The 14905-nt window shown below is 42.1% G+C and overlaps 1 protein-coding gene across 1 annotated transcript in view; it reads left to right on the top strand.

Annotated features, from left to right (window-relative positions):
• LOC124776150 (Down syndrome cell adhesion molecule-like protein Dscam2) overlaps nt 1–14905 on the top strand; it is a 138441-nt gene that overhangs the window by 25635 nt on the left and 97901 nt on the right. Inside the window, exons 4-6 of the mRNA XM_047250987.1 lie at nt 2054–2200; nt 10272–10427; nt 12595–12734. Of these exons, the coding sequence (XP_047106943.1) occupies nt 2054–2200; nt 10272–10427; nt 12595–12734 (443 nt within the window). The remainder of the gene's footprint in view (nt 1–2053; nt 2201–10271; nt 10428–12594; nt 12735–14905) is intronic.

The raw sequence follows: 14905 nt of genomic DNA, 5'->3' as shown, positions 1-14905 counted from the left end.
TGTCCATTATTTTAAACACAAGAGCCACATCACTGTGCATTTTCGTGTAGCCACAGTGCAGTGTTGTGGCTCTTGTATTTCAAACAATGGATGGGGGTGAGCTAACTGAATCTGTCAGCTGACTTGAAGATGGATGAAAGGTATACAATCAAAATATCAGTTGAAGGGATGGAATTTTTGGGCATACAGATCCAAAATCTATTGGATCAACATTTCTGTACTATGGGCTATATTACTATACTCTAATTGTGACTCAAGGTGACTTAAAAAGTATCATGTTTATTTTCCATATTATTTTGTAAATTTAACTATTTATTTGTATCTAAAAACAAAGATGATGTAACTTACCAAACAAAAGTGCTGGCATGTTGATAGACAAACAAACAAACACAAACATACACACAAAATTCAAGCTTTCGCAACCAATGATTGCTTCATCAGGAAAGAGGGAAGGATAGAGAAAGACAAAAGGATGTGCATTTTAAGGGAGAGGGTAAGGAGTCATTCCAATCCCGAGAGCGGAAAGACTTAGCTTAGGGGGAAAAAAGGACAGGTATACAATTACACACACACACACACACACACACACACATCCATCCGCACGTACACAGACACAAGCAGACATTTGTAAAGGCAAAGAGTTAGGGCAGAGATGTCAGTCGAGGCAGAAGTACAGAGGCAAAGATGTTGTTGAATGACAGGTCAGGTATGAGCGGCGGCAACATGAAATTAGCGAAGGTTGAGGCCTGGTGGGTAACGGGAAGAGAGGATATACTGAAGGGCAAGTTCCCATCTCCGAAGTTCTGATAGGTTGGTGTTAGTGGGAAGTATCCAGAAAACCCGGATGGTGTAACACTGTGCCAAGATGTGCTGGCCGCGCACCAAGGCATGTTTAGCCACAGGGTGATCCTCATTACCAACAAACACTGTCTGCCTGTGTCCATTCATGCAAATGGACAGTTTGTTGCTGGTCATTCCCACATAGAAAGCTTCACAGTGTAGCCAGGTAAATCACGTGGGTGATTTCACATGTGTCTCTGCCTTTGATCGTGTACACCTTCCGGGTTACAGGACTGGAGTAGGTGGTGGTGGGAGAGTGCATGGGACAGGTCTTACACCAGGGGCAGTTACAACAGTAGGAGCCAGAGGGTAGGGAAGGTGGTTTGGGGATTTCATAGGGATGAACCAAGAGGTTACGAAGGTTAGGTGGATGGCGGAAAGACACTCTTGGTGGAGTGGGGAGGATTTCATGAAGGATAGATCTCATTTCAGGTCAGGATTTGAGGAAATCGTATCCCTGCTGGAGAGCCACATTCAGAGTCTGATCCAGTCCCGGAAAGTATCCTGTCACGAGTGGGGCACTTTTGTGGTTCTTCCGTGGGAGGTTCTGGGTTTGAGGGGACGAGGAAGTGGCTCTGGTTATTTGCTTCTGTACCAGGTCGGGAGGGTAGTTGCGGGATGCGAAAGCTGTTTTCAAGTTGTTGGTGTAATGTTCAGGGATTTCGGATTGGAGCAGATTCATTTGTCATGAAGACCTAGGCTGTAGGGAAGGGACCGTTTGATGTGGAATGGGTGGCAGCTGTCATAATGGAGGTACTGTTGCTTGTTGGTGGGTTTGATGTGGACAGATGTGTGAAGCTGACCATCGGACAGATGGAGGTCAATGTCAAGGAAAGTGGCATGGGATTTGGAGTAGGACCAGGTGAATCTCACAGTTAAGTTCACACAAAGTTACATCATCTCAAAGTCACATCACGGTAAGTTACATCATCTTTGTTTTTAGATATAATTTTCCCACGTGGAATGTTTCCCTCTATTATATTCATAACTATTTACTTGTATATCTATGATCTATGTTATGACATAAAATTCAGATATCTCCTTTAAATTCATGATAGGCACCAATTAAATTCAATAAGTTATATTCATGGATCTTGTCGATAAATTTATCATGATAGCATATTGTTTGAACATAACAATAATGACCAGTCCACGTAATTTATTTGTGTTGCCAAACTTGGGAGCAATTCTGAACAATGTACATGTATCTCAGTTCCAGATGCACCACCTACAGATGTACAGTGTAGTTCTATTTCATCACAAAGTCTTCTAGTGATGTGGACACCTCCACCACAATCACAGGTCAATGGAATACTATTAGGATACAAAGTGATCTACAGAGCTCTCAGTGATCTTAATGGTAACTGCTTCCTTCTGTATTTCAATAATTAATTGTTTTAATTATAGAATAGAAAACACTATGTAATAGGCATGATTATTATACTACTTCTAGTGCAAATGAAAGATAGAGCTGTACACAATAAAATCTATAGAGAAAAACAGCCATTGGAATTTATCCAACAAATAATTGGGTATATTTAATGCAATTGCTACTCTTAGATGAAGAGGATGACATGAGACAGAAGATACGAATTTTTGGCAGGTCAGGTGAAACCAATCAGAAGATTGATGGAGTGGGCTGGAAGGGGGGATAAAAAAAAGCACTATCTTACAGCAGGTGATGTGTGTCTCAGTGATTCAGGATCTGTTCAGTTTCAGTGAGAGAAAGCAATGTGAAGTTGTTGATTAAGGGGTAGGTGTGATACCTTGACTTCTGCTTGAGTTCTCCCTGGTTCTTGTTTCCTCCCAGGGCCCTTACACATACCAGTTATGTGCCATTCACTGTCAAGTTGACGAGTGGTGATAGATCCTGTACTACTTTTACAGGAGACAGTATCCACAAGAGAGAGTAGTACTTGGGGTACCTTCAGTCTTTCGGGTACATGGTCTTGATACCCCTCTAACACCCATTCTCAGCAGCTTCCATTTGCTTGAGAGTAGTCAGGGTGATTTTCAGCTATTCACAGACAGCAACCCCCACATCCAAGAACATGATTCAGATCTGGCTTCATTATGGATGGTGCAGTTTTTCAGATCAGGAAACAAATTACAAGAAAATAAGTTTGTTGGTTTTCTTTTAATATCTTGATCTGTTATGGTATTACACTCCCGGAAATGGAAAAAAGAACACTTTGACACCGGTGTGTCAGACCCACCATACTTGCTCCGGACACTGCGAGAGGGCTGTACAAGCAATGATCACACACACGGCACAGCGGACACACCAGGAACCGCGGTGTTGGCCGTCGAATGGCGCTAGCTGCGCAGCATTTGTGCATCGCCGCCGTCAATGTCAGCCAGTTTGCCGTGGCATACGGAGCTCCATCGCAGTCTTTAACACTGGTAGCATGCCGCTACAGCATGGACGTGAACCGTATGTGCAGTTGACGGACTTTGAGCGAGGGCGTATAGTGAGCATGCGGGAGGCTGGGTGGACGTACCGCCGAATTGCTCAACACGTGGGGCGTGAGGTCTCCACAGTACATCGATGTTGTCGCCAGTGGTCGGCGAAAGGTGCACGTGCCCGTCGACCTGGGACCGGACCGCAGCGACGCACGGATGTACGCCAAGACCGTAGGATCCTACGCAGTGCCGTAGGGGACCGCACCGCCACTTCCCAGCAAATTAGGGACACTGTTGCTCCTGGGGTATCGGCGAGGACCATTCGCAACCGTCTCCATGAAGCTGGGCTACGGTCCCGCACACCGTTAGGCCGTCTTCCGTTCACGCCCCAACATCGTGCAGCCCGCCTCCAGTGGTGTCGCGACAAGCGTGAATGGAGGGACGAATGGAGACGTGTCGTCTTCAGCGATGAGAGTCGCTTCTGCCTTGGTGCCAATGATGGTCGTATGCGTTTTTGGCGCCGTGCAGGTGAGCGCCACAATCAGGACCGCATACGATCGAGGCACACAGGGCCAACACCCGGCATCATGGTGTGGGGAGCGATCTCCTACACTGGCCGTAGACCACTGGTGATTGTCGAGGGGACACTGAATAGTGCACGGTACATCCAAACCGTCATCGAACCCATCGTTGTACCATTCCTAGACCGGCAAGGGAACTTGCTGTTCCAACAGGACAATGCACGTCCGCATGTATCCCGTGCCACCCAACGTGCTCTAGAAGGTGTAAGTCAGCTACCCTGGCCAGCAAGATCTCCAGATCTGTCCCCCATTGAGCATGTTTGGGACTGGATGAAGCATCGTCTCACGCGGTCTGCACGTCCAGCACGAACGCTGGTCCAACTGAGGCGCCAGGTGGAAATGGCATGGCAAGCCGTTCCACAGGACTACATCCAGCATCTCTACGATCGTCTCCATGGGAGAATAGCAGCCTGCATTGCTGCGAAAGGTGGATATACACTGTACTAGTGCCGACATTGTGCATGCTCTGTTGCCTGTGTCTATGTGCCTGTGGTTCTGTCAGTGTGATCATGTGATGTATCTGACCCCAGGAATGTGTCAATAAAGTTTCCCCTTCCTGTGACAATGAATTCACGGTGTTCTTATTTCAATTTCCAGGAGTGTATGTGCAATACAATGAATTAGCACCATGTAGCACTATTCTATTACAGTGCTGATATTAATTATATTGCAGTCTAACATATCAAACAATGGAAAATCCAGGGTGGAATGTAAAACACACACACACACACACACACACACACACACACACACACACACACACACACACACATAACTGCAACCTCTGGCAGCTGAAGCCACACTGTGGGCAACAGCTACATTGCATGATGGGAGTGGCAACTGAGTGGTACTTTAAGAGCAATGAGCACTTTTTCATTTTTGGTACTTTGAAAATAACTCTTCTAATGAAAAAATGCTTATAACTTGCAATGTAAGCATTTTAGAGCATGTTTACTGGACTTTTTTTTTGTTTTGGTCCATCCTGCCACTTCCCAAAATATGGAAAGCAAACAGCTTGCAGTAGAAGAGATTTGTTTCACAGGATCAAGAGCAAGAATTGCCAATAGCTCTTAAGATATGTGTTTTAGATTCCATGTTTACTCAATTTTTTTGTTTCAAATGGTCAGTCCAGTCATATCCCTGAATATAGACTATCACTTCTGAAACACCTGTACAGTATGCATATATGTATTTACCAAATATATTAAAATATATAGACTATATCTGACCAAATGTTTACTAGATTATTATGTAAAAATGTAAACAAAATCAATGAAGAATTTTTTAAGATTTTTGATAAAAACGGTAAACTAGCACCTGTATTTATATACAGTAAAACACTATTTTTACATTTCTGCATTTTACATTTTCCCCACTTTTTACGTTTTTTGTGTCATCTCATTGCCACTGTTGAGTTTTGTACCTTGGGAAGCAAGGAGAGGATGTTGTTTGGTGGCCAATATCCTCTTTCTACAACCCAACTGCGCATTTGTATTAACAGGGTTATTGATTCATAAGAACAAGAAGCTACTTATCTTTAAGCAATCTGTTTTTGTACGATCTCTTCTTTAATTGTCCACATTAGCCTCACTGCTGGTTAAGTACAAGTCCTGCTGTAAACTCTACACTCTCATAGCCAGTGATGTGAACTGACAGATTCTAACTAGAATAGTGACTGAGCTAGTAACTGAGCTGACTGCAATTGAAACTGACTCTGTCTGCAACTTGCTGACTGTCTGTGACTGCACGGCCCTCCAGTCTGTGGTGGTGATCTAAATCCTTGCAGTCAAGAGGGCGTTGACGGTGCGGCGCGTTGCTTGCAGGTCTGTCTTTGACCTCTCTCCTCATAGGCGCACTTGATGCAGCACCTATTATCGGTCTTATTGCAACCTCTTTGCCAACTGGTGTGCAAGCGGTAGCTTATGACAGCACTTTGCCTGGAACAGTTCTGTCCTCCGTCCCAGCGGGACCCACCTCCTCTTCCTCAAAATCACCCTCTCCAAACCCTCCAGGAATTTCTCACTTTCAACCTTGCCTCTGAATCCTTCTTGAAAAACCTTAATCCTTCTCCCAACATCACCACAGCTAAAGCCCAGGCTATCTGTGATCTGAAGGCTGACCAATACATCGTCATTCATCCGGCTGAGATTGGGTTCCACGACCGTGGTACTTGATCGTCGGGAATATGTGGCTGAGGGACTGTGTCAGCTTTCAGGCAACACTACGTACAAAGTTTGCCAAGGTAATCCCATTCCTGATGTCCAGGCAGAGCTTCAAGGAATCCTCAGAACCTTAGGCCCCCTACAAAACCTTTCACCTGACTCCATCTACCTCCTGACCCCACCAACACCCCGCACCCCTACCTTCTACCTACTTCCTAAAAGTCACAACCCAATCATCCCGGCCTCCCCATTGTAGCTGGTTACCAAGCCCCCACAGAACGTATCTCTGCCTATGTAGATCAACACCTTCAACCCATTACATGCAGTCTCCCATCCTTCATCAAAGACACCAACCACTTTCTCGAATGCCTGGAATCCTTACCCAATCTGTTACACCCAGAAACCATCCTTGTAACCATTGATGTCACTTCCTTATACACAAATATCCCGCACGTCCTGGGCCTCGCTGCGATGGAGCACTTCCTTTGACGCCGATCACTTGCCACCCTACCTAAAACCTCTTTCCTCACTACCTTAGCCAGCTTCATCCTGACTCACAACTACTTCACTTTCGAAGGCCAGACATACCAACAATTAGCCGGCCGGAGTGGCCGTGTGGTTCTGGGTGTTGCAGTCTGGAACCGAGCGACCGCTACGGTCGCAGGTTCGAATCCTGCCTTGGGCATTGATGTGTGTGATGTCCTTAGGTTAGTTAGGTTTAATTAGTTCTAAGTTCTAGGCGACTGATGACCTTAGAAGTTAAGTCGCATAGTGCTCAGAGCCATTTCAACCAACAATTAAAGGGAACAGCTATGGGTACCAGGATGGCCCCCTTGTACGCCAACCTATTTATGGGTCGCTTAGAGGAAGCCTTCTTGTTTACCCAGGCCTGCCAACCCATAGTTTGGTACAGATTTATTGATGACATCTTCATGATCTGGACTCACAGTGAAGAACAACTCCAGAATTTACTCTCCAACCTCAACCATCAGATTCACCTGGTCCTACTCCAAATCCCATGCCACTTTCCTTGACATTGACCTCCATCTGTCCAATGGTCAGCTTCACACATCTGTCCACATCAAACCCACCAACAAGCAACAGTACCTCCATTATGACAGCTGCCACCCATTCCACATCAAACGGTCCCTTCCTACAATCTAGGTCTTCGTGGCAAATGAATCTTCTCCAGTCCGGAATCCCTGAACCATTACACCAACAACTTGAAAACAGCTTTCGCATCCCGCAACTACCCTCCCAGCCTGGTACAGAAGCAAATAGCTAGAGCCACTTCCTCATCCCCTCAAACCCAGAACCTCCCAAAGAAGAACCCCAAAAGTGCCCCGCTTGTGACAAGATACTTTCCAGGACTGGATCAGACTCTGAATGTGGCTCTCCAGCAGGGATACGACTTCCATAGATCCTGCTCTGAAATGAGATCCATCCTTCATGAAATCCTCCCCACTCCACCAAGAGTGTCTTTCCGCCGTCCACCTAACCTTCATTACCTCTTAGTTCATCCCTATGAAATCTCCAAACCACCTTCCCTACCCTCTGGCTCCTACCCTTGTAACCGCCCACCTCCCATGACCACCTACTCCAGTCCTGTAACCCGGAAGTTGTACATGATCAAAGGCAGAGCCACGTGGGTGCTTTCACCCACCTGATATACCAACTGACCTGCCTACACTGTGAAGCATTCTATGTGGGAATGACCAGCAACAAACTTTCCATTCGCATGAATGGACACAGGCAGACAGTGTTTGTTGGTAATGAGGATCACCCTGTGGCTAAGGATGCCTTGGTGCACAGCCAGCACATCTTGGCACAATATTACACCGTCCGGATTACCTGGATACTTCCCACTGACACCAACCTGTCAGAACACCAGAGATGGGAACTTGCCCTTCGATACATCCTCTCTTCCCGTTACCCACCAGGCCTAAACCTCCGCTAATTTCAAGTTGCCGCCCCTCGTACATCACTTATCATTCAACAACATCTTTGCCTCTGTACTTCCGCCTTGACTGACATCTCCGCCTAAACTCTTTGCCTTTACAATGTCTGCTTGTGTCTGTATATGTGTGGATGGATGGATGTATGTGTGTGTGTGTGTGTGTGTGTGTGTGTGTGTGTGCGCGCAAGTGTATACCTGTCCCTTTTTCCCCCCATGCTAAGTCTTTCCGCTCCCGGGATTGGAATGACTCCTTACCCTCTCCATTAAAACCCACATCCTTTCGCCTTTCCCTCACCTTCCCTCTTTCCTGACTAAGCAACCGTTGGTTGCGAAAGCTTGAATTTTGTGTGTATGTTTGTGTTTGTTTGTGTGTCTGTCAATATGCCAGCGCTTTTGTTCGGTAAGTCACATCATCTTTGTTTTTAGATATATTTTTCCCACGTCGAATGTTTCCCTCTATTATATTCATATCCATATATATAAACAAAGATGATGTAACTTACCAAACGAAAGCATTGGTACGTTGATAGAAACAATAACAAACACAAACACACACACAAATTTCAAGCTTTCGCAACCCCTCGGTTGCTTCATCAGGGAAGAGGGAAGCAGAGGGAAAGACGAAAGGATGTGGGTTTTAAGGGAGAGGGTAAGGAGTCGTTCCAATCCCGGGAGCGGAAAGACTTAACTTCGGGGGAAAAAGGGACCGGTATACACTCACACACACATACATGTCCATCCGCACAAATACAGACACACGCAGACATATGGAAAGGCAAAGAGTTTGAGCAGAGATGTCAGTCGAAGTGGAAGTACAGAGGCAAAGGTATTGTTGAGTGACAAGTTATGTATGAGGGGCGACAACTTGAAATTAGCGGAGGTTGAGGGCAGGTGGGTAACAGGAAGAGAGCATATATTGAAGGGCAAGTTCCCATCTCCAGAGTTCTGATAGGTTGGTGTCAGTGGGAAGTATCCAGATAATCCGGACGGTGTAACACTGTGCCAAGATGTGCTGGCTGTGCACCAAGGCATATGTAGCCACAGGGTGATCCTCATTACCAACGAACACTGTCTGCCTGTGTACATTCATGTGAATGGACAGTTTGTTGCTGGTCATTCCCACATAGAATGCTTCACAGTGTAGGCATGTCAGTTGGTAAATCACGTGGGTGCTTTCACACGTGGCTCTGCCTTTGATCGTGTATACCTTCCGGGTTACAGGACTGGAGTTGGTGGTGGTGGGAGGGTGCATGGGACAGGGTTTACACCGGGGGCAGTTACAAGGGTAGGAGCCAGAGGGTATGGAAGGTGGTTTGGGGATTTCATAGGAATGAACCAAGCGGTTACGAAGGTTAGGTGGATGGCGGAAAGAGACTCTTGGTGGAGTGGGGAGGATTTCATGAAAAGTGTCTGTTCTTTCTCACTTTTTCATTAATTTTGTGCACCAAATTGTCAGGAATGACTGTAGGTCATTCACTTGGTTCCTGATCGTGCAAATTCTTACTCTTTATTTATTTATTCATTCATTCTTCTGTAGTCACTTTTCACTGTATGGATGTGGCCATTTTACACACACACACACACACACACACACACACACACACACACTCAGAAGTACATAAGATAATGGAAAAAACAGGGTATACATAATAAATTCTATACGTATCCACAATTTATCCCTTCAAACAAGAGAAATTATTCATAAGAATCTGCTGATAATACACCATGGTTTTGTACTGCATGGAGTAAATTACGAAGTACAAGGTATTGTGGTCTTCATAAGTATACTCCATCCTCCTTATCTACTTTGAGATTGCTCTTTCTTATTTGTGTGTAATAATGTTGCCATCTTTAGAAGCTCTCACCCATTTCACAACTGACGGACAGGATCCTCAGTCATAGGAGACATTTCAATACTCACAAACAAACGTAAGCATGCCAAATATTGAGGAAAATTTTGTAAAAAAATGTAGATTAATGCATAGGCTTTCACATAAAAATATAATAGCTAAGAGAATTCTACTTGTTTTATTTTTATTTCAAAATAGTTCTCATTTAAAATATATGACCCACATTTGTGAACTTGTTGTTTTAAATTGTGATGCGTGGGTTACATGTTTTACAGTGAAAGATTAAGCTGACTTGTCCTACAGTACAAGTATGCATACTTCACATAATGTGAGGAAATGGGATATTTTATTGGGTGAGGAAGGACTAGTTTATGATGCTTCGTATGACATTTATTACATCAATTATAGTTGTAATGATGCTGACATTGTTGAGCTGTTGTTGTTATGCAGATATAGACTTCTCAATCTTTATTCACAGAGGTATTTATGCCTTCAGAACATATTACAAGAGATCAAAAGGTGGAACTGAGTAAACTTGATCACTTCTGCAACTACAGCATAGAAGTTCGAGCCTTCACAAGTAAAGGTGATGGTGTGAGCAGCCAACCTATCATCTGTGCAACACAAGAGGATGGTATGACACATGTTAGTTTCATCCAATTAATTATTTAATCTATGATGGTGATACTGAATTGCTTGAAACCATTTAGTCAACATTATCTCCATTCTATCCTTTTAATCAGATTTCATAAATTAAAAGTACCAAAATATATATGTGTTAAAAGGAAGTTCACTTTAGAAAATCATGTATTTGAAAACTTAAAGAATATCAGAAAATCCTGAGTTGAATTCAAGCAGTAGAATGAGAAAAGATGGCCATTCACAATGCATTGGAGGCTTTCAGGGTGTACAGTTACAAAAGCACAATCTAGAAATAGCAGCTTTGCTTATGAACTTGCATTCTTTTTCAGGCTACACCAGACACTCCCAGTTACTTTTTATATGCTTTCTATTGGTTCAATTTAGAGGGTTATGAGGGGAGTACTGCACATAAACTCATACTGCGAAAAACAATGGGATGAAGAGAATTAATGCAAAGAAAGCAACCTGTCCCTGCCATGAAGTGATCCTTATTCTTTGTTCTGTGTGTGGCTCAGTGCAAGGATGTAGCCAAGGGAGGAGATCAGAGGCTCTGGAAATTGAAAGACATTCTGATCTTCAATTGTATGATGAAAAAGGGATACACAATATCAATAGTTAGCAAGGCCAACAATAGATTTAAACTATCTAAACATTTACAGCAATTTTAGCTATTGCCATTCCTATTTTAGCCAAGACCATTTGTTGGCCTTTCTTGGACTCATTGTTTTGTTAACCAGTTCAGTTCTTACTTGCAGCTGTATTTAATGCAAGTGCTACCATTTATTGTTTTTGTGCTGTGTGCTGTTGTGATAGTTTCTAGTATGGATAAGTTTGTAACAAGAAAGAAGAAGAAAAGTGATCCTGATTCATTTGCTAGTGCTATGGGAAGTTAAAAATATGTACACTCTACTACAACTGCCTATTTACCTGTTTATAGTAGTTAGTCCGTATTTGGAGACTGGTAGAACTTTGGAGTTGCAGTATATCACATGACACTGAAGCAGTAAATATCATTACAAATAACATTAAATTAAAATCATTGGATAAAGATACACCTGGATTTGTCTTTGTCATACAAAAATTGTGTTTATCAACAAAAATATCAATATGGTTGCATTTATTTACAAATTTTGCTCAATATTCTACCATTAGTAATCCAAATGGCAAACATCGCTCAATCTGGTAATGTGGACAGTAGTCAGTTATGAGAACCATTTCCGATTTGGAATGAGGTGGAGGAGTTAGTGGAGAGCGAAAGGGGTATGTGATGACAGTGCTTTCTATAATGCATCCATTTCTAAAAGATTTTTTCAGTGGGCTGCTTGAATTCACCTGAGCCGACTGTGCCATGCATCCCTCCCTCCCCCCTTTTGTCCAAAATCTATTTACACTCCTGTAATAATATGAAAAGTCAACCTCATTAGCCAGTGGTCTTGTCAAAGAGGGCAGAGGAGCAGACAGATGTTCAGGGCACTCGGCAGTTGGACTGCAGTAGCAGGACATTGTAGCTATGTGTGTTTTGTGCTTTCAAGACGGATACAAGTTTGTAAGTTAAGATCCTATGCTTGAGTTGTTTGTTTTGTACTTCTTCACTATTCAATGTCTCCTGTGTATGGGAAATGGGACTTGTTAATCACATCATTATTAATGAACCTTAAAATTCTTCAAACTTTTTGAGCACCAATTCACTGAAGTTTAGTGAAAAGAAATGATCATATGGCATTATTGTCCAGGAGACCCTGTCTGGGGTTGTTCAGCTGCCTGGTGAAATATTGGTAATAATGGTAGGGTACTTTTACTGGAACAGTTAAGGTATTAGTATTCCTTTCTGTCTCTGATACATAGCTTAGCTTCAAAAATGTGTTTCAGATTGTAGTTCAACACATGATTTGAAATGTGATACAATCTATTTAAAGCTATAAATGTTCAAATTCTTATCTGCAAATTGTGCTTTGCAAATATAATTTCTTTGAGTATTGACAGATTCAGCTGCTCGTTTATGCATTTTCAAATGTATGTCAAACACATATCTCGTATTACTTTTGTTGCTTTACGATAACAGTAAATTATTGTAGCAATGTATTTATGTTGTTGCTTATTAGATTGACACTTTTAAAATGCTTTTGGATAGTATAAGAGAGAGTAATTATATTTTACAGTACCAGGTGAACCGGAAAATATGAAGGTATTGGTGGCAGACTTAAGAACAATGCTTGTGTCGTGGTTACCACCACTATACCCTAATGGAAAAATCAAGCAGTACAGAATATACATGAGATCATTAGATGGAATGACTCTGGTAAGTGAAGAACCTTATTTCATTTTTATTATATTTGTACCACAGTCTCTCAGTTTATGTACATACAGAAAGAGAGAAACAAGAAACTCTAGCTTTATTCATACAGAGGAGAAAAGATGCAACAAGCTGAATTTGTGAGTCTGCCCATGAAATATCCAATGGCTGCAAAAAGAACCAAGTGAGTTCCAATCCTAACACAATTTTAATGTTATTAATAGACCCTAAGATGTGGGTTGTGTGTGACTATAACTTCTAGACTATGGATATTTTTTATTAATACTACAAACAATGGAAAATCCAAGATGGAATGTAACAGTGTTATGAAAAGGAAAGATGCTACTCACCATATAGTGGAGATGCTGAGTCACAGATAGGCGTGACAAAAAGACTGTCACAATATAAACATTCAGCCATCAAGGCCTTTGATGAAAATAGATGACCGACACACATACAAGCACACACGGAAATGCAGTTCACACACACATGACTGCAGCCTCTGCTAGATAAAGCCTTTAGTTTCTTGGAATAACCCTTTTTAGGCTCAAACAAATTATTTTAGCATTAATGGAGTATTTTAATAAAAAATATAGTGAACAGTAATATTAACTTGGAATTTTTTTTGTAATTTTGACACAGTTATTCTAGTTTCCTTTAGAAAATAAACATTCAACTATTCCTTATATTAGGAGGGGGGATGGGGGGGTGGGGTGGGGGGGAGAGGCACAAACAGCCATGCTACAATGGCTTTAAGTCCTTTACTGAAAAATTCTTTTCGTATGTCACTCACATAAAAATACACACTTGAGATGCATACCCATGTATGTCCACAGGCTATGGCCTATCACTACAACCAACAAGAAATTTTAAATTATATTGTGTTATTGCAGTCCTCAGTTAATCAAATTTCTAAGTTTTGTAAAATGAAACTTTTTCTGTTGCCTCTCAGTGCAGTTTTGTAGGCTGAGAAATGACTCTCTACAACACAAAAGGCCAATGATGCATATTTCATCAACACAATTGCTCGCAGCCTCCAATACAGTCCAACTTCAAACTTCTCCCCCGAATAATGGTGGACACTTCCTCCGAATCTTCATATCCAAGATTCATCACAAAAATTCTCCTTAATTTAATAATGCATGCTGTATCAACTGAATGACATATGTCTGCTTGTGTCTGTATATGTGCGGATGGATATGTGTGTGTGTGTGCGCGAGTGTATACCTGTCCCTTTTTCCCCCCAAGGTAAGTCTTTCCGCTCCCGGGATTGGAATGACTCCTTTCCCTCTCCCTTAAAACCCACATCCTTTCGTCTTTCCCTCTCCTTCCCTCTTTCCTGATGAAGCAACTGTGGGTTGCGAAAGCTTGAAATTTGTGTGTGTGTTTGTGTTTGCTATTGTCTCTATCAACGTACCAACGCTTTCATTTGGTAAGTTACAGAATCTTTGTTTTTAGATATATTTTTCCCGCGTGGAATGTTTCCCTCTATTATATTCATATCTTTAATTGAATCACATAGACATGTCAGTAAACTAAGTTTAAAATTTGATTTTAAAATCCAAGGGAAGATGACTAACAAGGAGACTGGTAGATAAAATGAATGATAAAAATAACTTGGGTTTACTTATCTGTTTTTGACAGGTTTAGTAAAAATTTACTTGGCTGTCAGTTATGAGATAAGTCTCTTCCCCAATCCAGTGATGGAAAATACCAGTGTTTGACAATTTCTGTTTGGGCAGGAAAAAACTAAACTTAGAGTACACAATTCAGAGTAAGTCAACACATCAAGCAACTTTACTTTGTAACTACAAAAATAAACATACTCAAGGTTCACTGATTTGTTCCTTTAATATACCTTTCTATTGCTTGACAGCATTTAAGTAAAGGCTGATTGAAGATATCCCAATGCAGCAGTGAGTGGACATGTTCTCAAAGTGATGACGTGGCAACTATGTGTCATACACAGTACTGATTTCAATTTGGGCTTTACTGTTATACCTTCAGAACTACAAAAATAAGAAGACTTAAATGGCACTGATGCAGCAGTGTGCTGACACATTTCAGTGCAGTGTATAAATTTGTTTATCATGACTTTTCTTAAAATGTGAACTTCACATTATTGGTTTTCTTTAGCATTAATTCAGAAAATCTTTTACAAAAATTTTTTTCTAAAA

Source organism: Schistocerca piceifrons, chromosome 2 (genome assembly GCF_021461385.2).
Source record: "Schistocerca piceifrons isolate TAMUIC-IGC-003096 chromosome 2, iqSchPice1.1, whole genome shotgun sequence".
In the NCBI taxonomy this organism is placed as follows: domain Eukaryota; kingdom Metazoa; phylum Arthropoda; class Insecta; order Orthoptera; family Acrididae; genus Schistocerca; species Schistocerca piceifrons.
This window is presented reverse-complemented; position numbering and strand designations above follow the sequence as displayed.